Raw genomic sequence first — 27,918 nt, 5'->3', positions numbered from 1 at the left:
AATTGTTCCCTATCCAAGAGGGCATCCAGAAGTTTGGATTTAACTTGATCAGGCAAAGGTTGTTCTCTCAACCATGCATGCCTCGTAATGACTGATCCCGAAACAGCAGCTCTGCTAGAGGCTTCTAGAGCATCAACGCCACAATGCAGGGAATGTTTTGCCACTTGAGAGCTGGAGAGTATCAGATCTCCTAGTTCTCTGGAAGCAGTACTCTCTAGTAAGGAGGAAATTTTCTGTTTGCCCCATCAGTCTAAGACTTTGCTCTCCTTGTCAGAGGGTAATGGGGTTTGGGAGGAACTGGCCCTAACCCCCTTGGGTCCCGGGGTGATGACCTCTGGGTTGGCTGCAGGATTCTTGAATAAATACTTCTGGGTATCTGGTGCCCTGTAGTATCTGTCAGGCTTTCTGGGTGCAGGAGGGAGGGCATCACGGTTGAGGCCAGACTCCAAGAAGACATCCTCCACTACGTCCAGAATGGGAGGGATGGCTGGGGGTTTGTGTTGTGGTAAATCCAGGAACTCTCTCAATCTCTTCTTTAATTGGGGGTAGTCCTGAGCTTCCCAATGGAAGTGTTCTCTGAGGGTACTTAAAGTTTCCCCAAATGAAGAGGTCCTCAGGAGGGGACACAGAAGGAATGGATTCCTCGGCATCTGAATCCTCAAAAGCAGTCAGGGGCTGCTGCTCGGTGTCTGAGTCCAGAAATTCTGAGTCCTCTGACTCTGGCTCCGACAGCACCTCTGGAGAAAGGTCCCTTTTTCTTTTAGCTGGGGTAGCTTGAATCAACTGGTTTCATCTAATGAGAGTGATTAAATCCTCAGCCATCCAAAGTAGTTGCTGTGACTGAGCAGGTTGACAGGAAGGTAGGTGTTGACTTAGAGTCAAGGAAGAGGTCTTTTTGGGAGTGGCCTTGCTTTTAGGCCTCAGAGTTTCAATGAGTCTGTGAGCTGTTTTGGCTGGTTGTGTGGCCGTCGTTTTTTTGTCTAGCGTCAGACATGGCTGAAGGAGAAGAGGAGGGAGAAGGCATGCCCAAAGGCAGGAAGAGAGGAGGAAGGTTAGGAGTGTAGTAGTGAGGGTAGGAACTTTGAATGTTGGCAGTATGACTGGTATAGGGAGAGAGCTAGCTGATATGATGGAGAGAAGGAAGGTTGATATATTGTGTGTACAAGAGAACAGATGGAAGGGAAGTAAGGCCAGGTGCATAGGAGGTGGGTTCTAATTGTTCTATCATGGTGTGGATGGCAAGAGAAATGGGGTAGGGGTTAACCTAAAGGAACAGTATGCCACGAGTGTTTTGGAGGTGAAGAGAGTGTCTGATAGAGTGATGTTTATGAAGCTTGAAATTGATGGTGTAATGCTGAATGTTGTTAGTGCATATGCTCCACAAGCTGGGTGTGTGATGGATGAGAAAGAAAAATTTTGGAGTGAATTGGATAAAGTGGTGGTGAGTGCACCCAAGGGTGAGAGACTAGTGACTGGAGCGGACTTCAATGGGCATGTTGGTGAAGTGAACAAAGGGGATGAGGAAGTGATGGGTAGGTATGGTGTTAAGGAGAGGAATGTAGAAGGTCAGATGATTGTGGATTTTGTGAAAAGGATGGACATGGCTGTGGTGAATCCGTATTTTAAGAAAAGAGAGGAGCATAGGGTGACGTACAAGAGTGGAGGAAGATGCACATAGGTGGATTATATCCTATGTAGGAGGGCCAGTCTGAAGGAGACTGGAGACTGTAAAGTGGTGACAGGGGAAAGTATAGTTAAGCAGCATGGAATGGTGGTCTGTAGGATGACGTTGGTAATCAAGAAGAGAAGGAGGAGTGTGAAAGCAGTGCCAAGGATTAAATAGTGGAAGTTAAAAAAGGGCGATTGTGAGGTGGAGTTCAGGGAAGAGTTAAGACAGGCACTGGGAGGCAGTGAAGAGTTGCCGAATAGCTGGGTAACTACAGCAGAGCTAGTAAGGGAGACTACTAGAAAGGTGCTTGGTGTGACATCTGGACAGAGGAAGGAGGACAAGGAGACCTGGTGGTGGAATGAGGAAGTACAGGAGAGTATACAGAGGAAGAGGCTGGAGAAGAAGAAGAAGTGGGATTGTCAAAGAGATGAAGAAAGTAGACATGAGTATAAGGAGATGAGGCGCATGGTGGGAGGGAGGGTGGCCTAATGGTTAAGGTGTTTGCCTTACAAACACAAGGTACGGGGTTTGAATCTCACAGGGGATAACTGGCTAGGCTTAAAATGGCTCGCAAGGGCAGTTAGCCTAGTACTAACCTATGAACCTATGATGGCAAAGAGAGAGGTGGCGTAGGCTAAGGATAAGGCATATGGAGAGTTGTATGAGAGATTGGACACTAAAGAGGGAGAAAAGGACCTGTACCGACTGGCTAGACAGAGGGACAGAGCTGGGAAAGATGTGCAGCAGGTAAGGGTGATAAAGGATAGTGAGGGAAACGTACTCACAAGTGAGGAGAGTGTGCTGAGTAGATGGAAAGAGTACTTTGAAGGGCTGATGAATGAAGAGAATGAGAGAGAGAGAAGGTCGGATGATGTGGGGATAGTGAATTAGGAAGTGAAACAGATTAGCAAGGAGGAAGTAAGGACAGCTATGAAGAGGATGAAGAATGGAAAGGCTGTTGGCCCAGATGACATACCAGTGGAAGCATGGAGGTGCTTAGGAGAAATGGCAGTGGAATTTTTAACCAGATTGTTTAATGAAATTTTGGAAAGTCAGAGGATGCCTGAGGAGTGGAGAAAAAGTGTTTTGGCACTTATCTTTAAGAATAAGGGTGATGTGCAGAGCTGCAGTAACTACAGAGGGATAAAATTGATCAGTCACAGCTTGAAGTTATGGGAAAGAGTAGTGGAAGCTAGGTTAAGAAGGGAGGTGATGATTAGTGATCAGCAGTATGGTTTCATGCCAGGAAAGAGCACTACAGATGCAATGTTTGCTCTGAGAGTTTTGCTGGAGAAATAAAGAGAAGGTCAGAAGGAGTTGCATTGTGTCTTTGTGGACTTAGAGAAAGCATATGACAGCGTGCCTAGAGAGGAGTTGTGGTACTGTATGAGGAAGTCGGGAGTGGCAGAAAAGTATGTAAGAGTGGTACAGGATATGTACGAAGGTAGTGTGACATTGGTGAGGACTGCGGTGGGAGTGACAGATACGTTTAAGGTGGAGGTGGGATTACATCAAGGATCAGCTCTGAGCCCTTTCTTATTTGCAGTGGTAATGGACAGGTTGACAGATGAGATCAGACAGGAGGCCCCGTGGACTATGATGTTTGCAGATGACATTGTGATATGTAGTGAGAGTAGGGACCAGGTTGAGGAGACCCTGGAGAGGTGGAGATATGCTTTAGAGAGGAGAGGTATGAAGATCAACAGGGCTAAAACAGAATATATGTGTGTAAATATGAGGGAGGGTGGAGGAATGGTGAGGATGCAGGGAGTAGAGCTGGTAAAGGTGGATGAGTTTAAGTACTTGGGATCAACAGTTCAGAGTAATGGTGAGCGTGGAAGAGAGGTGAAGAAGAGAGTACAGGCAGGGTGGAATGGGTGGAGAAGAGTGTCAGGAGTGATATGTGACAGACGAGTACCAGTAAGAGTGAAAGGGAAGGTCTACAAGAGGGTAGTGAGACCAGCTATGTTATATGGGTTGGAGACGGTGGCACTGACAAAAAGGCAGGAGTCAGAGCTGGATGTGGCAGAGTTAAACATGTTAAGATTTGCACTGGGTGTGACTAGGATGGACAGGATTAGGAATCAGTATATTAGAGGGTCAGCTCAGGTTGGACAGTTTGGACACAAAGCAAGAGGGGCGAGACTGCGTTGGTTTGGACATGTGCTGAGGAGGGATGCTGGGTATATTGGGAAAAGGATGCTAAGGATGGAGCTGCCAGGTAAAAGGAAAAGAGGAAGGCCTAAGATAAGGTTTATGGATGTGGTGAGAGAGGGCATGCAGGCGGTTGCTGTGAAAGAGCATGATGCAGAGGACAGGAAGAAATGGAAACAGATGATCTGCTGTGGTGACCCCTAATGGGAACAGCCGAAAGAAGATGATGATGTCAGACATGCAAAAGGCCTCCTCGGAAGCCGGTGCCTGCAAAGCGGCTCTGGACCCAACCGTGGGGCTGACGACTGACATGACGGGAGGAGCATCGTGATCCGGCGGCGTACCCGACTCCAAAAGGGTTTCGGCAGAGGCCTTGCGGTGGTTGTACAGGTGTCATCAGGGGCTGGGTAGGTGCCTCACTGAGTTCCGCTGTGCTAGTTGACAGTAGGCTGACTGACTTCAAACTTGTGTCTGTGGGCCTAACCTTCTGTGGTCTATTTCTTTCCTTTATTTTCTCTTTTTAGGAATTTCCACAGTAGACTGACTGATGGATGCCATTTCGCATGAATAACTACTCTCCCTGAAATGCCTGGCTACAAAATAAGCTCTTCTGTGGATGGTCCTAGCATTAAATAAAGCACAGAACCGACATGCAGGGACATCGTGGGCTGGGTCTAGACAAGTCACACACAGGTTATGGAAGTCTCGATGTGGTATTTGTTTTCCACAGTGGAGACAATCATTTACTTTTTCGGACATCATTGAGTGCAAGAAAAATATCCCCAATGGGGCAGTTAGCTTTAATAGATTCTCTTTTCACTCTAGCAATGGCTGACCGACGCACTAGCAAACTGCTTCTGCTTTGGGCTCCACAGCAAGAAAGACTGATGTAATGGTGTTGGCTGTCTCTCTTTATAGCCCTGACAACATGACATCAATCTGAGGCGACCTGCAGCCAATGCAGGAGGGAAATCCTTTACTTTGATATTCGGGCCGGACGAAGGCTACTCAGCAGGGATAACCCACATCTACTAATTAATAGATGCTGTCGTCTCTTCTCTTAGTCAACACACCTGTTGTTCGACCTTAGATTTGTACTTAGGGAATGCTGTCTAGTCCATCCAGTTAAAAAAAAGCTAGTTTTATAGTACAAAACAGACCCATGTAAATCAATGAAGAGGATTATTTCTCAAAAGATTTTATCAAGCTACACACAGACAATAACAACACATATCTTTTCCAAGTGACTTACCTCACCATAGATATGAAATGTACACGTGTCTTCATCCAAGTCAATAGCAGTGACGCCAGAAACTTTTCTTGCTTGTTGAATATTGGCACCATGAGTACCAATGGCCAAGCCCATGAGGTCTTCACGCACACTGAACTGCTCATGGAAACGTGAAGCAAGCTGCCTGGAGCTCTGGATAAAAATGAATGAATACTATTTAGATCAAAACATATGGACTATGGCATACAATTTTTAGAAATCCCAATTTCAGTACAGTTGTTAAATGTTTAATGTAATATCAGTATCCCTGATTAAAGTAGGTTAAAATAACTACAACTTTTCTGATCCCACTGTAATACAGCTGATTACATTTTTCCAAGTTAAAAGCATGACGTAAAAGGTTAATCAGAACTAGCAGGGCAGTAATGTTTCCATTTTTACCCACATCTATAACTTTCATTAAAACAAACAGAAACACTTACCACCACAAGCTACAATGTAGACAAAAACCTGCAAGCAAACCTTAATGTTTAAGCTTTATAAGGGTATAAAATAGAAGTTATGTTCTTACCATAACGTTCCATGTTAGTTGTCTTCTTCTCGCCTTCTTCTTGCTGGATGGGTTCGGAGCCGACCTCGGCTCCACTGCCACTCTAAAAGCTCGAGAGTTGGTTCCACCGGCTCGAGGCTCCCCTTATATCCCACAATGCTAGGCGAGAGTTACCTCAGATCTCGTTTGTAAGCTAACCCAGCTTATATCAATAACAGTATAACTGTAAAACAGAATCCACCTCTAACAGCAGGAAGAAAAGGGTGACCTACATCCTGAAATAAGAAATATGCATAATAGCATATGACTAAGAAAGAGGTGGTAGGAAGAGAGGTCACGATCACAACTCCTCTAGGTCTGTCCAGGCCAGGGGGAAGGAGGGTGGGACGCAAGAAGAAGGCGAGAAGACAACTAACATGGAACGTTATGGTAAGAACATAACTTCTATATGTTAAGTTGTCTATCTCGCCTTCATTCTTGCTGGATGGGACCGTGTCCCTAGCACCTTGTCCCGGGTGGCCTAACGGAACAGACTCCTGAGAACAGTGGAACCAAAATTAGCTCTATGCCTAGAAGCTAAATCCAACTTATAATGGGAAATAAAAGTGTGAGGAGTAGCCCAAGTAGCCGCTGCACAAATGGTGTCAATAGGCAGTCTGTCTTGGAAGGCTAGAGAAGTAGCCAAAGCTCTGGTGGAATGGGCTTTAGGTTTATTAGGCAGTTTTGGTGTCTAATCTCATAAACAAGGGTAATCAGAGATGTTAGCCATCTGGATAATGATACCTTTGAAACTGGAAGTCCCTTTCTGCTTTCCATAGGAGACAAACAGCTGATCAGATTTTCTGAATTGTTTCGTCCTGTCCAAGTAGTACCTTAATTGACGATGAACATCCAGGCAGTGTAATTTTTGTTCAGACCTATTTGAATACTCCGGAAAAAGACAGGGAGGTCAATGCATTGGTTTAGATTTGATGTTGAAACCACCTTAGGCAAAAAGGACGGGTTAGTTCGTAAGGAAACTCTGTCCTTATGGAATAAGAGATAAGGAGAACGACAACTGAGTGCTTGAAGTTCTGAAATTCTTCTAGCTGATGTGATAGCCACCAGAAAGAGAGTTTTCCATGATAATAATTTTAAGGAACATGAAGCTGCAGGTTCGAAAGGGGAAAGAATCAAAGAAGCAAGAACTAAATTTAGGTCCCAAGGAGAAGGAGGATTTCTTATAGGAGGTCTGAGAAGAAAAACTCCTTTCAAAAAGGCTTTGCAAAGTTTGTGGGACATAAGGGCAGATTCAGAAATGCCCACATGAAAATAAGAAATAGCTGCCAATTGAACCTTAAGAGTAGATGGAGATGAACCTGCATGGAAGAGTTCAGCTAGAAAATCAAGGACTAGTTGGATGGAAGCGGTGAAAGGATCTATGTCCTTTCCTTGTGTCCAATATGAGAAGCGTTTCCACTTACTCAAATAAATCTTTAGAGTGGAAGATTTATGGGAAGCTATCAATATATCTCTAACCGAGTGAGATAATTGAGGAAGCCTGGCTACGGTTGGAACTGGAGGAACCAAGCAGTGAGGTTCAGAGAGGGGAGGGAGCGATGAAACTGACCCGATTGGTGGATCAAAAGATCTGGAACTAGGTCCAGACTCCACGGTCGCTCCAAGAGAAGCGATGTAGAAAGGGGAACCACACTTGTCGAGGCCAGTAAGGAGCAATGAGGATCAATGAGGCCTTCTGAGCGATAGCTTTCTGTATTACTTGAGAGATCAGAGGGAAAGGAGGAAATGCATACAGAAGTCCCGGGGCCAAACTTGGACTAGCGCGTCCCTGCTGGGTTGGCCTGGTAAAGGGAATAGAGTGAAGTATTCTCTGCACTTGCTGTTTTGGGGAGTAGCAAAAAGATCGCAGCAAGGCTGACCCCACTTGAGAAATATCTCTCACTACAGAGTCTTTCAGAGACCACTCGTGAGGCATGAGTATAGCTCTGCTCAACTTGTCCACAATGTGATTGGACTTCCCGGGGATGTGCGTTGCTATCAGAAAACGCTGAGAAGAAATCGCCCATTGCCACAGTCTGAGTGCTTCTCGACACAGGGTGTATGATCTGGTTCCGCCTTGTTTGTTGATGTACCACACTACAGACATATTGTCTGTCTGGATTGCAATCGTTCCCAAGGGAAGAGAGTCTTGAAGGGCTTGCAACGCTAAAAGCACTGCTCTCATCTCCAGAACATTTATGTGCAAGTGGCATTCGTTTGGTTGCCATGTGCCCTGGACTGTCCTGCCCTGATAATGCCCCCCCCACCCGATCAGGGAGGCATCCGTTGTCAGAGTAGCAACCGGAGGAGGTGGAACAAATGGTCTTCCCGACAGGAGCTGGGGGGAAGACATCCACCAAATGAGATGCTTTTTGCACGCTTGCGTGATCATAATGGTGTGAGACATTGGAAGTTCCTGGTATGACCATTGAGAAAAAAGCATCCACTGAAGGATCCGCATGTGGTATCTGGCCAATGGGAGGAGAGGTATGCCGCTGCCATGATTCCCAACACCTTTAGAACTAACCTGGCTTTGGCTCTGTTGTTGTTGAGAAGAAGTGACACCAATTTGTGAATGTCTGATATCCTTTGGTTTGTTAGCGTTGCAGACATGTTTATAGTATCTAAATTTGCGCCTATGTAGGTAATAGTACGACAAGGCGACAAAACAGACTTTTCGCAATTTATTGAAATACCCAGTTTTTGACAAACGCGAAAAGTATAATCTCTGGCCATCAGAAGGAGATGCTTGGTGGGAGCTGTGAGAAGCCAGTCGTCCAAATATGGAAACACCTGGAATCCTTGTCGTCTCAGGTGAGAAGCTACCACTGCCATGCATTTGGTAAACACCCGGGGGGCAGTGGTGAGACCAAAGGGCAGGGCCCTGAACTGAAAATGACTGGTTCCCAGCCTGAAGCGGAGGAATCTTCTGGAGCGTCTGTTCATTTTATGTGATAGTACGCATCGAAGGTCTATAGAGCACATCCAGTTTCCTTTGCCCAAAGGGGAAGAATGGATTGCAGCGTGACCATCCGAAATCTTGTTTTCTTGACTGATTTGTTCAAGACACTGAGATCCAAAATCGGTCTCCAGTCCCTGTTTTCTTTGGAACTAAAAGAACCTTGAGTAGATTCCGGATCCTTGTTGGTCTGCTGGCACTGACTGAATTGCTCTTTTGCAAGCAGTTTTGAAATTTCCAAAGCTGCTATATCCCTTTGAGCGGTGGAACATCTGGAAGGGATTTTTTGACTGATTTGGAAAGCGAAGAAAGGGGATAGAATAGCCTTCGAAATGATGGACTGTACCCATTTGTCTTGAGTCAGGGATAGCCAGGCTTCTGGGTACAGTGACAATCTTCCCATGTATGCCTCCGAAGATGGGCAGTCCGGCAACACCCCAGGGGTGCTGCAAGGGCTTGTCAGGAAAGGCTTCCCGATTGCCCTGGTTCTGGACCCCCTGCCCCTAGGCGGCGTCTACCATTGTTATTCCCACCTCTGCCTTTGGTAGGAAAACGACTCTGTCGTCAGGCGAAGTCCCTTGAGATTGTTTACGGAACCACATCTTCCCACCCTTCTGGCCTTTGGGGTAAGGCCTAGAAGGAGTCGAAAAACGGACTCCGACGGCAGAAAGGGTCTTGCCATCAGTCTCGCACCTAGTCAGGGTTTCTTTCACTTGAGGACCAAAGAGAGATGATCCATCAAAAGGGGAGTTCGTGAAAGACGTCTTGAAAGGTTCCGCAAAGTTGCATAGCCGCATCCAGGTGTGCCTACGTAAGGCTACCCCTGTCCCTGCGGCTCTGCTCGCTCCATCAGCCGCATAAGAGAGGAGGCGCATGGAGGAGTTGGATATGGAATTAAGGGTAGCCAGCTGCGTGTTCATTTTCTCTTGGAAACCCGCAGCTGTAGGGTCCTTTAACATTTCACTCGCTTCCTTGATCAAGTCCCTTTGAAGACGAGTGAAATGGCACAGGTAATTCAGCGACGCATGGTAAATGTCGCTGAGGAGAACATCCGCTTCCCGTACCTATCCATGGACCTAGATTCCTTGTTAGGTGGATGGACAGGCACTGAAGGATCAGCCAGTTCCTTCTTTGTGGCGGCAGCTACCACCATAGCATCCACAGAAACTCCTTTTGATAAAAATTGCTTGTCTGATGGAGCTGTGATGAATTTGGAGGGTCTCCTGGGAGTGGGGTCCACTGAATCAGGAGCCGTCCATGCCTTCTTAGCAACCACCTGCATGAGGGGGTCAAGGGGGACACCCAGGAGGTGGAAGGCCGAGAGCCAAATGCCTCAAGATACACAGATTCGTCCTCCGAAGGGTTGAGGGCTGGCCAATTTCCCCTCTGTTTCAGGATCTCCAGAATGTCTGCAAATGAGACGTCTTCAGAAGGGGAACGGGGGAAGCCTCAGAAACATCCAGATCTGTGTCTGACGTGATAGACTCAGGTGAGTCAATGTGCTTCCTCTTGCACTTCCTCTTCCGAGGGGGCTCTTCTGCCAAATCAGGAGAGGCCACGAAGAGGATGAAATCCCACAGCGGGCTCCTGAGGCGCTGGCTCTCTGCGGTCCGGGATGAGAGAGTGAGTCGACTTACCCTGAGGCAGCATCGAGGGAGGGGCTGACGGAGCCGACTGTGGAGTAGAGCCAGGCTCTAACACACTCCGCATGACCTCGAATGCACCCCTGTCAGGCAGAGCCAGAGGTCCCCGCTCCGAGGAGCTAAGAACCCCCCTCGGCACCGACAGTGATGTCTCCGAGGCCGATGTCGGAGCCGAACTCACCAGCGCCGAAGCACCGAGAGGAGAGGGGTCGGACAAGGGTCCGATGCCACTCACCCCCTCGGAGCCGACGAGGGAAGTCCGGCGCCGAGATTCCTCCACAGAAGAAAACGGAGCCGACGACGGAGCCGAAGACAATTGTCTCGGCTCCGAAGTGACCACAGTCTCGGTTCCGACACGACCCGGCTCCGAACTCAAAAGAGTCGAAGGAGGAAAGAGTTGATGGACCGGGGCAGGCACCGACTGATGAGTCGGGCTCTGAAGCATCTGGGCTAGTGCCTCGGACTTAAGTAGTCGACTCACTACCCTCTGAAGGTCATGATCGGACAGCCTCGATGACCTAGAGGAATGAGACCTTTGGCTCCGTTCAGACAGCAGGGGAGAACCTGGAGCCGAATGAACGGAGCCAATAGATGGTGACCTTGATCTCTTTCTAGTTGTCGGCTCCGAAGATCTGGTCGGAGCCGACACGGGTACTTCAATAACCTCGGCTCCAGCCGGAGCCGAGGGAGCCACAGAAACTGTGGACTGAGACTTATCGGCTCCAGCCGGAGCCGATAAAGGCAAAGGTTGAACAACCTGAGGTCTCGGCTCAGAAGCCGGAGCCGAAGACCTCGATGCCTTAGAGGGTTTCCCTGTTGAGACAGACAGGGAATCCTCAGGCTTCAACAAGCCTCTCAGAATTAGCTTGTTTTTTCTTTCCTGCAGGACCCTGGGGCTGAAGCCATGGCAAACAGCACAGGAGTCCTGCAGGTGCAAAGGCCCCAGACAATAGACACAAGAAGTGTGAGCGTCTGTCAGAGACATTTTCTGACAGCACGCATCACACTTCTTGAATCCGGAGACCTTTGCTTCTTTAGACATTGCCTAACTGACAGGTGTACACAAACACACACTCAAACACACCAGTTATACCCTGTCAGAAAATATAACAATTTTAGTAAAGATACTAGAAATAAAGTACAAAAAAAATGTAGTAAATTATAGTAACTACACAAACACTCCCTTAGGGAAGAGAAGGCCTAAGGCCCAAGGGAAGAACCAAAGGTTCTTTTAGACAAGAAACGGGAAAAATTAGGGTCGGGGATAAAGTTCTATGAACTACACTAATCTAAGAAGAATTTAACTTAAAAAGGGGTAAAAAGAGTAACTTTTAGAAGAAAAAGCTAACACTCACCAGGAACCGGTAGAAGCAACCAACCTCGAAGCTGTAGCGGCAAACGAGATCTGAGGTAACTCTCGCCTAGCATTGTGGGATATAAGGGGAGCCTCGAGCCGGTGGAACCAACTCTCGAGCTTTTAGAGTGGCCGAGTCGGAGCCGAGGTCGGCTCCGAACCCATCCAGCAAGAATGAAGGTGAGATAGACAACTTAACATCAGTATTTAATTTACACTTCTAAGAGGATTTCCCTAGATCCTTTGCGGACATAAATACAAAAAATATTGTCACAGGTCCCAGTAATTAAGAATGTCAAAGTAATATGGTAAAAGAAGTGCCTCCACAGACACTAAAAGGAAATAAATGTGGAGTAAGAAAAAAACAGGAAGTGGGACCATGGCAGACACAGCATGAGTATTAGTCAGCTGACTTTACTCCTATAACTCAAAGATGTGTTGTAGGTGAACTCTCCCATACTACCTGTAGGTGTGAATGTTTTGCGAGAGGGGGTGAGGGGTTCTATGATAGGCTTCCCATTCAGAATTAACTCCTTTTCTGCATCACAGCCACAATCTGTACTATGCTTGACATTCTGGGGAGTCAGGCTGCAATTTAAGTCTAGCATTTTATCTGTCAGGGCTTGTTGTCTTCTACCTTGTCCTTTAGCTGGGGCAGAACAATTCCTTGTGTCTGGTAGTTTAGAGCCATGAAGCTAAAGAGGCAGAGGTACACACTTTCTTCACAAAGTGGTTATGTACATTACTTTCCCTGTCATTGAGAAGATTCTTGTCTGGAGCTCCTCTAGATCATGGTGGCGACTGGCATAACGGTCAAGGTGTTTACTTCAAAATCACAAGGTACAGGGTTTGCTTCTCACCTTTGAAGGGAACTTGGCTAGGCTTAAAATGGCCTGAAAGGGCAGCTAGTAGTACTTTGTCTATGAACCCTTGCTGCAATCTACATCACAGCTCAAACAGCAACTGAATTCTTCTTTAGTAATCCACAACCTGTACACACAGTCAGGCTTCCTGAGAGTTGGGGTGGGAGTCTGGGTGTAAAGATGCACTGGTAAATGCAAAACCCAAGGTTTCAATTACTAAAGGAATATTTAAGGGTTTAGTCTCTGGCAAATGCACCCCTCAAGGTTTCAATCATCTGCAGAACAGTAAAGAGTTTGGTCTCCGGTAAATGCACCCCCCCCAAGGTTTCAATCACTAGAGGAATAGTTAAGGGTTTGATCTGTGGCAAAGCAAGAATTTTTCTATACATTTTCATGGCATCACAATAATCGGGGAGAGCATCTTCAAATGAGAAATTCTCTGGTAAAGAAGTAGAGGATAAGACAGATGTCCAGTCTCTGACTTACAGCTAAGAAGGAAGAGTGTTTTATCCACAAAAGCCAGTTCAGCTGCCTCCATGTCAAAGCATTAGGATTCCTCGAGTGGCTCTAATAATGATTGCAAGTGTTTTCCTGAGTCAGGTTCTTCAGGTCATGCGATGGGGTCTGGGAGAGGGAATGGGAGAAGGGCCCAGTCAGCTGAAGCAGATGGCCCTTAGAAACATCCAGCAGAATGCAGGTACCAATGACTTCTATTTTATAGTCATGGGAATTCTCACATACCACAATTAAGAAATCACTGGCCTTCCCACTAATTAAGAAAGTCTGTACAATGGAATCAGATGTCCACAATGAAACATCTGGACTGACTGACTGCTGAAGGGGACATGCTATCTGTCCATGCACTGAGACCCTGAAGGTCACTGCCAGAGGCTTCAGTTCAAGTAGCCTTTATAAGTCAGGGGTTGCAAAAGCACTTTACCACACCAAAAACCCTCCAGATTATGGTGGCATTCAGACAGCTTCCCTGCATTTCATCTGTTTGTGGCACTTTTCTTTCCACTGTGCAGGTCAGGCACAGATAACTTGGTTGAAGCCACTGCAGCTCAAGACTAAGTGCATAAACCTTTGCTTATTCAGATAACCCTGCATAGATCTGGCTCTGTATTTAATGTTCTTCTGGTTGAACCTACTATTATGGTGATAGGAGATGTGCTAGATCCCTACCAAGAAATCATTTTTGTGGATTCACATCCTACACTGTTGGAAACTCCTGGTGTCTGGCTGGTGGGAGATTCTCAAACAATCTGGAAATATGTAGCTGATTGATAAATATATTTCTTCGCATTTTAACCTTTCAGAGTTCTGCACTGTCTTAATTTTTCCTGACTGAATTGTTTTATATATTTTCTGGCATTGTTTTCTGTTTCTCATCTGTCCTGAAACTGCTTACCCCCCTATTTCTGAGGTGGAGTTTATAAAACTGGTCTAACAGCTTTTTTGTTATCTGATTGCTTCAAGGCTTGCTGATTTAAAAATAGTTGCTGTTTGTAAATTCCTGCATACACTGTTGGAAACTCCTCGTGTCTGGCTGGTGTGTGATTCTCAAACAATCTGGAAATATATTGCTGATTGACAAGTATATTTCTTGGCATTTTAACCTTCCAGAGTTCTGCATGGTCTTAATTTTGCCTGACTGAACTGTTTTATATATTTTCTGGCATTGTTTTCTGTTTCTCATCTGTCCTGAAACAGTTTTTCCCTATGGTTGGTGGCTTTGCAGTTGCCCTCCCCTACTGTAAATTTGATCTGGGACACCCCTCCCAGTCTGGTGTTCACTCTACTTAATAAAAACAGAACATCTGAGAAGGCCAACCCACTTAGGTCCTTAACCTTGAATTTTTCTGAAAATTTCTTCTGCTCATTCTTCCGCTCTCCTTGCACATTACTTAAAAAAAATTGCACTTTATTTTCCTTTTGCATCTTCTTAAAAGTACTCAATTGTATTTATTCTGCTCCATTTATTACTGCTTGGTAGTAACCTGATTAAATTGTAACTCTTATTCTAAGCCTTTTGGTTTAAGCACTTGGGCTTCAGACCAGATGCTTTACATTAAGAAGGTTTGTGGTCTGCACTGTTGTGACAGGACAGGTAGCTTACATCCTTCTAAGTTTGGAATTGCTGATTGAAGGCTCAGTGTCTGTTATTCTAAAAGTGTATTAGTTCTGGTTAAAGCACTTGGGCTTCAGGCCAGTTATTTTTCATTAAGAAGGTTTGTGGTCTGCACTCTTGTGGGAGGAGAGGCTAGATTCTGCCCTTCTGAGCTGGGAGTTTCTGGTTAATGGCTTACTGTGCCTGCTTATTTGAACTGCTTCTTTCGGAAATTGGTATGCCTTGTTTGCTGTAGCATAGAGTAAATTCAGACCAGTTGAATCTAGCTTTGGTTGTATAACTTGAGCACTAATCCAGACCATCTTTTTTTGGAGAAGATTCCCCTGCACCCTAGTGGCAGGAGTGTCCAGTTAGAACTTGTCTGACTGAAGACTGCTGGAATGGGGCTCAGTTTTTAGCTTTTTATTGGTTCATTTGTTTAAATCAGTTTGCTCATTTGTTACTGCTATATTAAAAAAATATATACACTTTATGCATCGCCGCTTAGTTAGGGTTAAACTATTCCCGGCGCCATAAAGTCTGCTATTTAAATTTTCCCTTAAAATTAGCCAGTTCTTTAGTTTTAGTACTCAAATCTGTTTCTTTGAGCTCAGCACTTGTTCAGAACTCGTAGTAAGCACTAAATGAGCTACAAATTACTACAGTACTCAACTTTCCTCACTTGTCTAGAGAAAAACAGTTTTTAGTACTTAATAAATAAGCACCTGTCCAGGCATGTCTAAGGGTCAGCTCCTGGTGTTTTCTCCTGTCTACCTGATGAATCTGGGCATCTTGGGGCAATGCAGAAAATGCCTCATGTACAGAGACAACCCTCTCCTCCTACCACCCATCAATACAACCTGTGAGAGATGCAATTATATAGCCAAACTGGAAGCAAAGCTTTCTTCACCCAAAACTGGACTAGACAGTCAAGAGGAGGAGGTAAACACTTGCACCACACCACACTCATCACATAGTCCCTCAAAACCTACACCAAAACAGACACATAGAAACACAAAACACACACCTACATTCGTGGAGGCTCTCAAAGTCTGATCAAGCAACAGAGACCTTCAAAGCAGAAACGCAAGCAACCTCCACCCCCCAACACAACCCAAATGACACATAGTCCACAAACTCAGTGTGCCACTCAACCACAGCCCATAAGGCATAACAACATACCCAACACTCTAGTCATATGTGACTCTATAGTCAGGCACACTGATGTTCCACTCACCAGGCTAAACAAGGAGAAAGTTACTGTCAGCTGCCTGTCGGGTGCCAGGATCCACAACATAACGCACGCACTCAGGTCACTCCACAACAAATACAAATATGACTCTGTCACTGTCCATGTTGGTGTGAATGACCTGAGACATACCTCCCTGGACTACATGAAAAGAGACATGGAGGAGCTCTCCGATATTGTAGCCCAGGCAGATATGACCCTAGCCCTGAGTAGCATCCTGCCATCACCCAGCATGATACCACAGTACAAGGACAAAATGATTGACTTCAACAATTGGCTAAGCTTCTGGTGTCATTCTAAGGGGATCCAGTATCTGTCTGCCTGGGATGACATGATCAACAGACCAAAAGCTTTGCCAGAGATGGCCTGCACCTGTCACCGCTGGGTTTCCGGATACTGGCTAAGGCTCTTGCCACCCTTATAGTGCCTTTTTTAGGCAAGGTTCAAATGACAAATTCACTACCATAACAGGTACAAGCAAGCAAGCTAAATCTGAGGGCAATACTACTTAATGCTAGGAGTCTAAACCTCAAAATGCATTCACTCGAGGCACTCCTTAAAATGGAGAACATCGACATCTGTGCAGTGACAGAGACCTGGTTCAAGGCACCAGAGAGCACTCCTGCATTACCAGGCTATAATTCATTCCACACCTTTCGGCCAACTAACCTGGACCGAAACACTAAAGGCGGAGGCATGTCCATATTCATTAAGGATATCCACACCTCCAGGCTAGTTGCTCAGCGTAATGCATCCGAGATTATCCAAGTGCAACTAACTCTGGGCAAGACCGTAATTCAAATTGTAACTTGCTACAGATCCCCCACCATGCCACAGGACTCCCACTCCTCATTTCTTGATACAATGAAAAATATTAGGGTACAACCCAACACCCTCATAATGGGCAATTTCAACTACCCCACTATTAACTGGGAAAACTACTCGTGTACCAACTCTTTTGCTCAACATTTTCTGGAATTCATAAATTCCAACGCCTTGGATCAAATTATCCACACACCCCATCAGGGGCAGCAATATCCTACACCTGGACATTACCAACATGGGTGACCGGTGTTTCACACCAGAGGTCAATTCCTCGTTGGTCAGACATCCACATCCCACCCCCCCACCCCCCACCCCCATTAGGGAAACCACCATAAAAAATTTTCTCCAAAGCCAACTTCATGCTTCTTAAGACAGAAGTGGCAAACTTCACGACACCCATGCAGACGGACAATAGAGGTACAACTGCTGAATCCTACACAAATCCACTTTATAAGCACTTACACAAGTGCATGGATTGTGCTATCCTAACAGAACCAAGATGGTATCTTCCAAAAAAAGGAAGGCAATCTGGTGGTCCCATGCCATAAACAAACTCTACCACAGAAGAAAGAAACTGTTGCAAAAAAAGAGTAAAATCCCATGATTGGAGGAACTCCCTGGTCAGCCACAGTAAGAATCTGAGATCCCTCAAAATCCTCCAAAGCTAGTTACGAAAACAAAATCTCCACTGATTCTAAACACAACCACAAAGCATTCTATAGCTATGTCAAGAATCTCAATGGCAACACTCAGATCTGCTCTGAGTTACAGCACAATGGCACTAAATATACAGAACCAACTGATATTGGCAACATCCTGGCAGATAGGTTCAGTACTAACTTTATCCCTGTCTCACCCCCTAAAGGGCCCATTTCTATACCGGAAGAATGCAAAGTTCCTGTAATCATGGCTGCACAGGTAAAAAAACACACTCGCCAAAGCCAAGAACACACCATCCATGGGACCTGACAACATCCCAGGCTGCGTTCTATATGAACTACAGAATGAACTGGCACCCCACCTCAGGCTTTGTGCCCACCGAATGGTGCACAGCGACGGTTATCCCACTCCACAAAGGGGGTGCCACTACGAACCCCGGGAACTACCGCCCCATTAGCCTAACGAGCCTGGTCTGCCAGGTCATGGAACTTATAAACAAAGTCACTGGTAATCTCCAAACTCTGGACCCCACCCAGTTCGGGTTTGTAAAAGGCAGATCATGTCTCCTAAACCTGACAGACTTCTTTGAAGCAGTCACCAAAGCTGCAGATGAGGGTAAGATGATTCACACAGCCTATCTAGATCTCGGCAAAGCTTTTGACACCACCCCCCACTCTGGAATTATAGATAAACTCATTAAACTATGTATAAATCCCTATGTCACAAGATGGGTTTGCCAACTGGCTCACTGACAGAACCCACACTGTGAATGTAGCAGACTCCAAATTTGACTTCAGACCAGTGACAAGTGGAGTACCACATGGTTCAGTCCTGGGTCCTCTCCTGTTTGGTATCTACTTTTCTGAAGTACAGGCTAACACAGAAGGTCTTTGGCTAACGAAGTTTGCAGATGACTGCAAACTAGGAGCCATAATCAAAACTCCTAACGATGTGGACATCCTACAAAAGGGCCTCACTGAGACAAATGCCTGGTGTCAAGGCCATGGCCTCAAGCTCAATGCCAAAAAGTCAACTGTCATCTCCTTTGGTAAAAACTCTGTACCCATGAGCTACCACATAGGTGGTAGTCTACTTAACACTGAAAGTGTGATAAGAGACCTTGGGACACAGGTGGACAGTAGTTTCAACTTTGATAATCACATCACCACAGTAGTCAGGAAATCCTTCTACGTGGCACACCTCATCACAAAAGGTTTCTCATCCAGGAAAAAAGAGGTCATTGTTCCACTCTACTCATCACTCATTACACCCATTATACAGTACAACGCCCCTTTTTGGTATGTACCTCACAAGACATCTACAACAACTGGAAAGGCCGCAGAAATACCTCACAAAGAGGATTACAGGCCTCAAACAGATGCCCTACGCAGACTGTCTCAAAAAAACTCCAGCTTTACTCCGTCACATATCGCCTACTCAGAGGCGATCTCTGCCTAACATACAAAGCTATGTCAAACCCAGAGCTGTTGGACATGCTCCACTTAAAGAAATCCCAATCCCTCCAAGCTACACACTCTAGGGACCTAAACCTTGTCACAACAATAAACAGAACATGCTGGAGGGATAGATTCCTGTCCCAGAGACTTCCCATACTCTGGAACAAACTACCTATCTATATCAAACAAAGCTCCTCATTAGCACTCTTCATGAAAAATCTTGATGACTGTATGGGAAATAGATAATTCACCCCGAGGATCACCTCTGGGGCCCTGCTCGACAGGGGCACAGGAAAATAATTTTCTTCGGTTGAGAAAGTCAGGGTACCTTTTTGGCTAGGCTTATATAGGTCCTTGGGCCAATAGCCTAGTACCTACCTATGAACCTATAAATAACACAGACAGTAACTTCAGAAACTAATATTTATAACCCTGACACTTACAATCTCACTTAACTACAAATAAGCACAATACAAACCATTTTTCCCCAATGGGTTACTTAACTGTACTCTGGAAGCCATGCTAAACCGATGGGCTGACAGCACTTGGTAATTAGCATCAAACTCTCTTCTACTGAAGCAAGAACGGACTAAACATGGTAAAGACTCTTCCTGCTGCATCACACTGACATCCACATGGAAGGGAGTCCAGAGATCCTGCAAGGTGAAGGGTAAAAAGCTGGTTGTGACAGATGAGAATTCTGCCAAGGAAAGCCCATCAAGTGTAACCACTACTGCCACTTTGAACAGGATGAACATCTATCATGAGTAGAAAATGTAAGGGAAAAAACAGTAGGTAAAAGCTATTAGGACAGCCAATTTCACACTTCCGCAATACTTGAAAACTACAGTACAGCAGCTTGGTTTCTCACTAGCTTAATGTTGAGCAGAAGAACAAAAAGCAAACTACCTTCTTCCACTGCCTGAAAACGAATGCAAAATAAAGGAAATGCTGGCAAGATATCATTACAGACAGAAACGCTATTATGATATATGCCACAGAAAACTAACAAATTTACAAAAGATGAAGACAGAACAAGAACACAAAGGTCATGGGAAAATGAGCTGTCTGAAGCTACAGTAGTCAGCGAACCAGCTAGAACAATGCCCCAGGGTTGTTCTTGAAGAATACAGAAAGCAGCAGAAGAGAAAGTGACTACACTGCCATAAAAAATGTGTCATAAGACAAGGAATACCACGGGAAAAAGAGCAACCAGAATATGGAATGAGAGTACAGTGACAGCTAAGAGCTGCAGGGAGAAATTAAGTTGTTCCTCCAAAAAAGGTTATACAGCAGCAAGAATTACCCAAAAAAGAAGATGCCTCATGTGTACAGTTAGTCCTACTAAACAGTCAAGATTTAGAAGGCAAACAGATATAAGGGCAACTGAAAAGTTTATGTAAGTACGCATGTGTGTGTAATGTCCTTATCTATACTTTATTAAAAATGCTTAAATCTCATGCAATTTATAAATAAAATACACTGAATATTATAAATTTAGCAAAGCCCATCTAAGAAACCCACAGAGAAATAAACTAAACAAATTATTTAGAAGTTTAGTGTTCTGAATTGTTGTCTCTGTTAAAGACTCATTAAAAAAAAAAAGACAATGACGCACAGACCTTGTGAAAGAAAACTCTGATTTATAAACACATATCAGTAAAGACAGCTGTTATGAAAGGAATGCAACAAAGTATATAAAACAAATCCTACCAGATGTTTCCAACCTGGCCCTTTGAACTGACAACAACTTCTCACATGATGACATGAGAAGCTAAAGAAGAACCAAGGTTTCATCAGCTCTTTAGGGTAAGAAGGATCTAGGCTTTTCAGGGCTCAAAAGATAAATGCAAGAATCTTAAACATACACCTGGTGACAAGCATGCACCAGCACAGATCCGGCAGCACAGACGTAATAATGGCAGGTCAGCAAAGTAGCCGTTAAAAGTCTTGCTGCAAAGTTCTGCACCCAGAGCAGGTGAGTCAAATATGTAAATGGCAGGTCTGCTAACAGCCATGCTGCTAAACTTTCAATGTACAGCAGGTGCGTCAGATCTACATCTGACTACCCCAAGAAGAAACAACTGCAGCACTCAAGGTAAGAAAAAAACTACAGCAATAGCTTTCAGAACACAAGGAGACATGATGATGGCTATTACATGACCCTTCGGTGTGAACCTAACATCAAGATCAATGCCCGGATCACAAACAAGGGAGGGACACAAATCCCAACTTATTCCCACTTTCAGTAATTAAAGAGAAAAACAAAGCAGATTACACAATCAACCATTGGCAAATGACAACACAACTTCACTTTCATGTTGGTTAAGCCTCAGCTAGCTATTGTCACCCAGTCAGGACTGGAATCTAAACAGTCCTTTAAGGGTGATGCAACCCATTCTCAGGAGAGGAAAGACAAACCTGAACATGATCAATATATGCCAACTAAAAAATAACACTCCCTGCAAAACCTCTGTAAGCAACAGCAAGTGCTCCATGAATGAAAATGGAGCCAAAATCAAGTCACATGGCTCACTGTAGCTAAACAAATTCCTAATGACGTCAGACTTTCAGCTATTAACTAAAACCATCACCAAATGTGACAGGCAAACAAAAAAAAGAATGATAAATAGGCATATACAGCCAAGCAGATAATAATCACAGTAAATTACAGACTGAACTCCAAAAGCAACAGTGCTATAACATCCAGAAACATAAAGCATTAGACGAAATGGGCCAGTCAGCACTCCAACCCTCTCAGGACTCAACAATGTTAACTATTCACAGCCAACAGTCTGCAGAGCATCACAGTCCAGGCCGAAATAAAGCAGTCAATTTAAAATAGCATCAAACAAAAAAATACAGAAGCAACATTCAACTCTTTCATCTTAAAAACAGCAAGTGGCACAATCCTGATTTGACCATTGATCACCATAAATGGAAACACTTCAGTTAGAGTGGCCAGGGTACAAGTAAGGACTCACTGTGTCTGTGCCAATGAAGGCTCAATTTCCAAATTCCAGAAATCAGCTATAGTGGGAAAAAGCATCTGACAAAAACATCCAAGAAAAAAATTCAACTTTTCAGTCTGAAATGTTAACCTAGAAGTTAATCAAGATTCCAAAAACTAATTTTTAAAATTGTCTTTTGAATAGAACAAAAAGTTTGAGTGATGTAAAATCCAGTGTTAACTTAAATTGATCAGATTAGTGTAATGCTTGTTACCTCACAGTATTTACATACTTAACACATGCTCTCTCTCACACACAAGCACACAATTTTATATACATTTATTTCACAATACTGTCTTATAACACTCAAAACTCAACAGTGTGACTTTCGAAACGAACAGGCTTTAAGTGATTTTCATGTAAAGTTATAAAAAATTGTTCTTTACCAGATGGTAAACCCCTTGCACTTCTCACAGACCTGCTACTTATACATACTGATGCTAAGACCACAGTACCTCAGAGTAAAGGGAATGCTCCAAGATACAGCAATTCTGGACAATCATAGGAGGTTACTATGCTAATGGCCCTAGGGCCCTTACAAGCCTAGCCAAGAGATTATCCCCAAAAAGAAACCTCAGTACCTGTCACCCCTGTCGATGAGGGATAAAGGTGGAACCCCTGGGACAAATTTGCGGTTTTGTATTCACTCATCAAGGTTGCGCTTGAAGAGGGCCAGGGAGGTACTCTATTTTACATGTATGGGAAGTCTATTCCAGAGACAGGGCAGCCTCCAGAACACAAACCAGTCTCTCCAGCAGGTTTTGTTGATGTTGCATATTAGATTTAGGCCTATCAAGCAGATAATGCGTGAGGAGCTAGACTTACGGATATGGAGCATCTCTAGTAGGGCAGGGTCCGATATTGTTGCCTTGTAGGTGAGACACAGGTCATCTCTGAGCAATATGTATGATACCGAGTAGAGTGATAGTGATTTCAGCCTGTCCGCATAGGACAGGTGTTGGAGGCCATGGATTCTCATTGTGAGGTATTTCTGTGGCCTTTCCAGTTGGTGCACGTGTCTGGAGAAGTACATAACAAATGGGGCGTTACACTCAATTATAGGTCTAATGAGGAAGGAGTACAGAGAGGTAATAAACTCTTTTTTCTGGATGCAATCCCTTTACTTATGAGATGAACCAAGTAAAAGGCTTTTCTGACCACTGCCGCCACATGATGGGCGAATGTGAGATTGTTGTCAACCTGAGTACCTAGGTCTCTCACCACAGGTTGAGTGCTTAAGGGGTTGACGTTGATGTGGTAATCAGCAGGGGCCGTGTTTTTGCCGAATGGTATAATACATTTTTTTGCATTTAACTTAAGGCCATAACTTTGGCACCAGTTATTTGTAGCTATGAGACCCTACTGCAGTATGTTAACATAATTTGGGGAGTCAATGACAGCACCCAACTTACAGTCATCCTCAAACCTGGTCAGCCACAGGCCCTTTGTCTTTGCCTAGACCTCTGAGAAGTAGATGCCAAACAGTAGGGGTCCCAGAACAGCTCCCTGGGTAACAATAGTGGCAGGTCTGTTGTCAGAGGTGATGGCACCTATTTTGACCTTGTGGGTCCTATCTGTCAGCCAGCTGGCCACCCATCTGATGAGATGGGGATTAACACCAAGTTGTGTCAGCTTTTGGATGATGCCTGAGTGGGAGATTGTGTCAAAGGCCTTGGCCATATCAAATAGTCAAGATCTACCCCTGACTAATCCGAATTGGGTGGGGTCAAGTGCTTGGAGATTGCCTATGTCCTTGTTTATGAGCTCCATAATAATACGCTCCATGGCATTACAGATCAAACTTGTCAAGCTAATGGGGAGACAATTTCCCCGAGTCAGTAGTGGCACCACCTTTGTGCAAGGGGATGACAATGTCGGTCATCCACTCTGCTGTAATGAAGCCTGTAATTAGGCTGTGGTTAAATAGGGTGTTCAATGGTGAAGCTAGTTCTTGCTGGAGATGGTGTAGAATAAAGCCTGGGATACTATCACGTCCCATGTAAGCAGTGTTCTTTGCCTTGCATAGGGCCTTTAACACTTGATCTGCAGAGATGTGAGGTGTTGGACAAGTCGACTGGGCCTTTGGGGGGCGATAGGGGGGTGAAGTTTGCATTGAACATATCAGCTAGCAAGTTAGCTAAGTCAACAGGATCAGTGTAAATGACTAAGTTGCAATTCGAAACAAACTTGGACTTTGCCAGGGAAGTTCCTAATGTAACTGAAGAAAAACTTGTGGTTTCTCTTTGTTTCAGAGGCTAGTTTTGATTCATAATTGGCTTTGGAGGTTTTCATTAGTGATCTAATTTGCTTGCTGAGGCAGAGGAGGGAGTTTTTCTGATTTGGAATTTGTTCCTTTTTACCCTTGGGCAACAGTTTCTTTGTTTTGTTGTAAAGCCTGTTGATAGATGATGTATACCAGACAGGGTTGTGTTTCCTTGAGGAGCAGGTTTTAGTTCTGATGGGTATGACTGAGTCCATGCAGTTGTACAGGTGTCTGTATACTGCACTGGCGTACTGTTCAACGTGGTTGTCTGCATCTTCTGAGGAGGCAGTGGTGTGAAGCTACAGATACCCTCCCTTAGGAGATTGTAGTCAGCTTTTAAGAAGTTTTTTAGCCAGGTTACAGCTGGGGAGGGGTTGGGTGGGATAGAAACTTTGAATGAGACAGACCCACGATCTGATCTCACCAGGGAAGAACATACTATAGGAGTGGTGCAGCGGTCGCCCATGTTGGTGACAACCAAGTCCAGTATGTTATCTCCCCTTGTCGCGGATGAGACTAGCTAGTCTAGCGCATTAGAATTGATGAAGTCAAGGAATCATTGGGTGAGTGCATTAGTGCAGGAATAGTTCACCCAGTCTATCGGGGGGTAGTTGAAGTCACCAAGGATCAGGGTGCCGGGGGGTACCTTGATGGAGTCAAGTAGGTCCAGGTAGGAGGAGGAGTGGGTGTCCTGAGTCATGGAGGGGGGGGGTCTATAGCTGGCTGTAACTTGGATGGGTGTCTTGCCAACTGTCAGTTGCACCTGGAGTAATTCCACTGCGTCATGCTGGTAAACGTACTCTGGAGGTGTGCCTGTCCTTAATGAAGATAGAGACTCCACCACCTTTAGTCTTTCCAACTTCATTTTGGGGTCAAAGTGTGGAATGAGGTATAGCCTGGTAAGGCAGGGGTGCTCTCCACAGCCCTGAACCAAGTTTCCATGACTGCACAGACATCAACATCTTCCAGTGTGAGTATAGCCTTTAACTGTGTGTGAATCAGGGACTCTGTAATACCTGTCAGGTTTCCTGGGAGCAGGAGGTAAAGTATAAGGAGTTAGACTGGATTCCATAAAAATATCATCCACAACATCCAGCACAGTAGGAATAGCTAAAGTTCTGTGCTGTGGCAAATCTAAAAATTCCCTGAGTCTCTTTTTGGACTGAGGCTAATCCTGGCATTCCCAATGGAAATGCTCTCTCAAGGTATGTAAGGTTTCACCAAAAGAAAAATCCTCTGAAGGAGAGGCAGAAGGAATGGATTCCTCTGCATCTGAATTCCCATAAGCAGATAAGGGCATGTCTTCATAATAAGAAACCTCAGAGTCATCGGACTCTTGGTCAGATAAAGCTGCTGGGGAGAAGTCTCTTTTTCTTTTAGCAGGGGTAGGCTGACTTCCCCTAATCAGCATGATAAGATCTTCCGCCATTTTAAAGCATTTCAGATTGAGACATGGAAGCAGACACTTGAGCTTGGGTTGTAGGTTTTTTAGGCGTGGTTCACACCCTGAGCCTTAGAAAAGTACAGTTGTGTACACTTACCATAAATGTAGATGTTCGAGTGTATTCACTGTTCCAGTCATCACATTTGGATTATCTGCCTGCAGGTAGCCCTCAGCTGGCCTGAATACCAGAGTCTTCGGATTTCTGTGTCGGATGGTGTGGCTTCTTCCATGACGTCAGATCGTCAGGGGTATAAAACATGCAGCCGACGCGATTACATCAGTTTTTCTTGCCCCAGATGTCAGGTGCCCCCACAACAGGAAGCAATTATAAGGTATGGTACTCCCCCATCAAAAAGCAAATACACAAGAAAAAATAAATATACCAAACAAGAAGAAAAGGTAGAGCCAAGAGAAGTCAGGGGGCTGGAAGGAGGGTAACCATGACTGCAACAGTGAACACACTCGAACATCTACATTTATGGTAAGTGAACACAACTGTACTATGTTCTTCATGTTTCAAGGTTACAGTCATCACATTTGGGTTGATTCACAAAGCTAAGGAAGGGAGGAGGTAGTTAAAAAGCATTAGGGCCAGCTATTAAGCCCTGCAAGACAGCTGTGGCAAATCCAGCTCTGGATTTAGAATAGATAGTCATGAGGTAATGCTTGGTAAAGGTATGTACAGAGCTCCAGGTAGCAGCTTCCAGGATGTCCCTGGTAGGGATTTCTGTGAGAAATGCCATAGAGGTAGATTCAGCCCTGGTGGAATGTGATCTTATCCCCTGTGGTGTAGGTTTTCCATGGTGCTTACAGCAGAAATTAATGCATTGGGCTATCCATTTGGAAATGGTTTGCTTTGAAATGGCCTTTCCCTCTGTCCCTGCAGCAAAGCCAACTAGCAGCTGTTCAGATTTTCTGAGAGGCTTAGTCCTGTCCAAATAGAATCTAAGTTGTATGTGCATGTCCAAAGTGTGCAATATTCATTCCCCTTTGTTTTGTGGATTAGGGAAAAAAGTAGGAAAATGAATGGACTGAATTAGGGCCACACTAGAACCACCTTGGGCAAAAAGAAGGGTTAGTCCTGAGGGAAACCCTATCCGCATGGGATAGAGAAATGTACAAATTTACCCATACTTGGACGATTGTCTGATTCAGGCAGAAAGCCAGGACTTGCTATTACAACACCTGGCATTCGTAAAGAAACTTCTAACCTCACTGGGGTACACCATCAATGAACAGAAATCTCATGTAGTACCCTGCCAACAGATTGTATTCCCGGGAGCAAGCTTGAACACAACCTTCCCAGATGGCATTCTTTACTCCGGAGAAACAAGTTTGACAACCTACTTCAAACCATTGGCCACAAAAACCCAGCTATCTGCAAGGAAAATACTGCAAGCTCTGGGGTTCATGGCCTCTTGCATTCTGCTAATTCCATATGCAAGACTGCATATGAGGAAACTCCGATGGTATCTAAAAGGCCTATGGTGTCAACATTCTCAGGACCTGGAAACAATGATTCCTACCATTCCTTGTCTAAGGACAGAGTTATTTGGTGGGCAGAGGCCTGATACCACAACAAGGGACTCCCTTTCAGTCTACCCCCTGCTGCCCAAACCCTAACAACAAACGAATGCCAGGTGTTGTAATAGTAAGTCCTGGCTTTCTGTCTGAATCAGACAATCATCCAAGTATGGGTAAATTTGAATATTTCCCTACCTGCAAAATGTAATAGCTGGAGCTAGACACTTTGTGAACTCCCTGGGCGCAGCAGATAAGCCAAAGGGAAGTGCAGAGAACTGAAAGTGCATGGTGCCCACCCTGAAACGTAGGTATTGTCTGCAGGATCCTCTTATTGGGATGTGCAGGTAAGCTTCCTTTAAGTCTAGGGCTGCCAGCCAGGCATCCTTGGCTAGCACAGGAAGAAGCTGTTGAAGAGTTAGCATTTTGAATTTTGGAACCACCAAAAAGGTGTTGAGAATAGAGAGGTCCAGGATAGGATGCCAGGAGTTGTCTTTTCTGGGTACCAGAAAAAGTCTTGAATAAAAACCTTGTCCCCTTTGTTCTGCTGGGACAGGATGAATACCTCTGATACTGAGAAGACAGAGAACCTGCTGTTGGGCATCCGCCCATTGATTTAGGGGAAGGTCTGGCCAACCATTTGGGGATGGTAGTGTGCGGAAAGTACAGTTGTGTACACTTACCATAAATGTAGATGTTCGAGTGTATTCACTGTTGCAGTCATTACATTTGGGTTATCTGCTTGCAGGTAGCCCTCAGTCAGCCTGATTAACAAAGTCTTGGGTCCTGCGTCGGTTGCTGTCCCTTCTTCCATGAGGTCAGGTCTTCAGGGGTATAAAACATGCAGCCGACGCCATTACATCAGTTTTTCTTGCCCCAGATGTCAGGTGCCCCCCCTAATGGGAAGCAATTAAAT

General features: G+C 44.9%; 1 protein-coding gene across 2 annotated transcripts in view; it reads right to left on the bottom strand.

Annotated features, from left to right (window-relative positions):
- Positions 1-27,918, bottom strand: part of FMR1 (FMRP translational regulator 1) — a 2,052,104-nt gene that overhangs the window by 894,907 nt on the left and 1,129,279 nt on the right. For both annotated transcript variants that reach the window (XM_044057587.1, XM_044057588.1), the window contains one exon: positions 5,076-5,246. In XM_044057587.1, the coding sequence (XP_043913522.1) occupies positions 5,076-5,246 (171 nt within the window). The remainder of the gene's footprint in view (positions 1-5,075; positions 5,247-27,918) is intronic.

The sequence above is a fragment of the Protopterus annectens genome, chromosome 15.part0 (genome assembly GCF_019279795.1).
Source record: "Protopterus annectens isolate FY-2018-M chromosome 15.part0, PAN1.0, whole genome shotgun sequence".
Classification (NCBI taxonomy): Eukaryota; Metazoa; Chordata; order Ceratodontiformes; family Protopteridae; genus Protopterus; species Protopterus annectens.
This window is presented reverse-complemented; position numbering and strand designations above follow the sequence as displayed.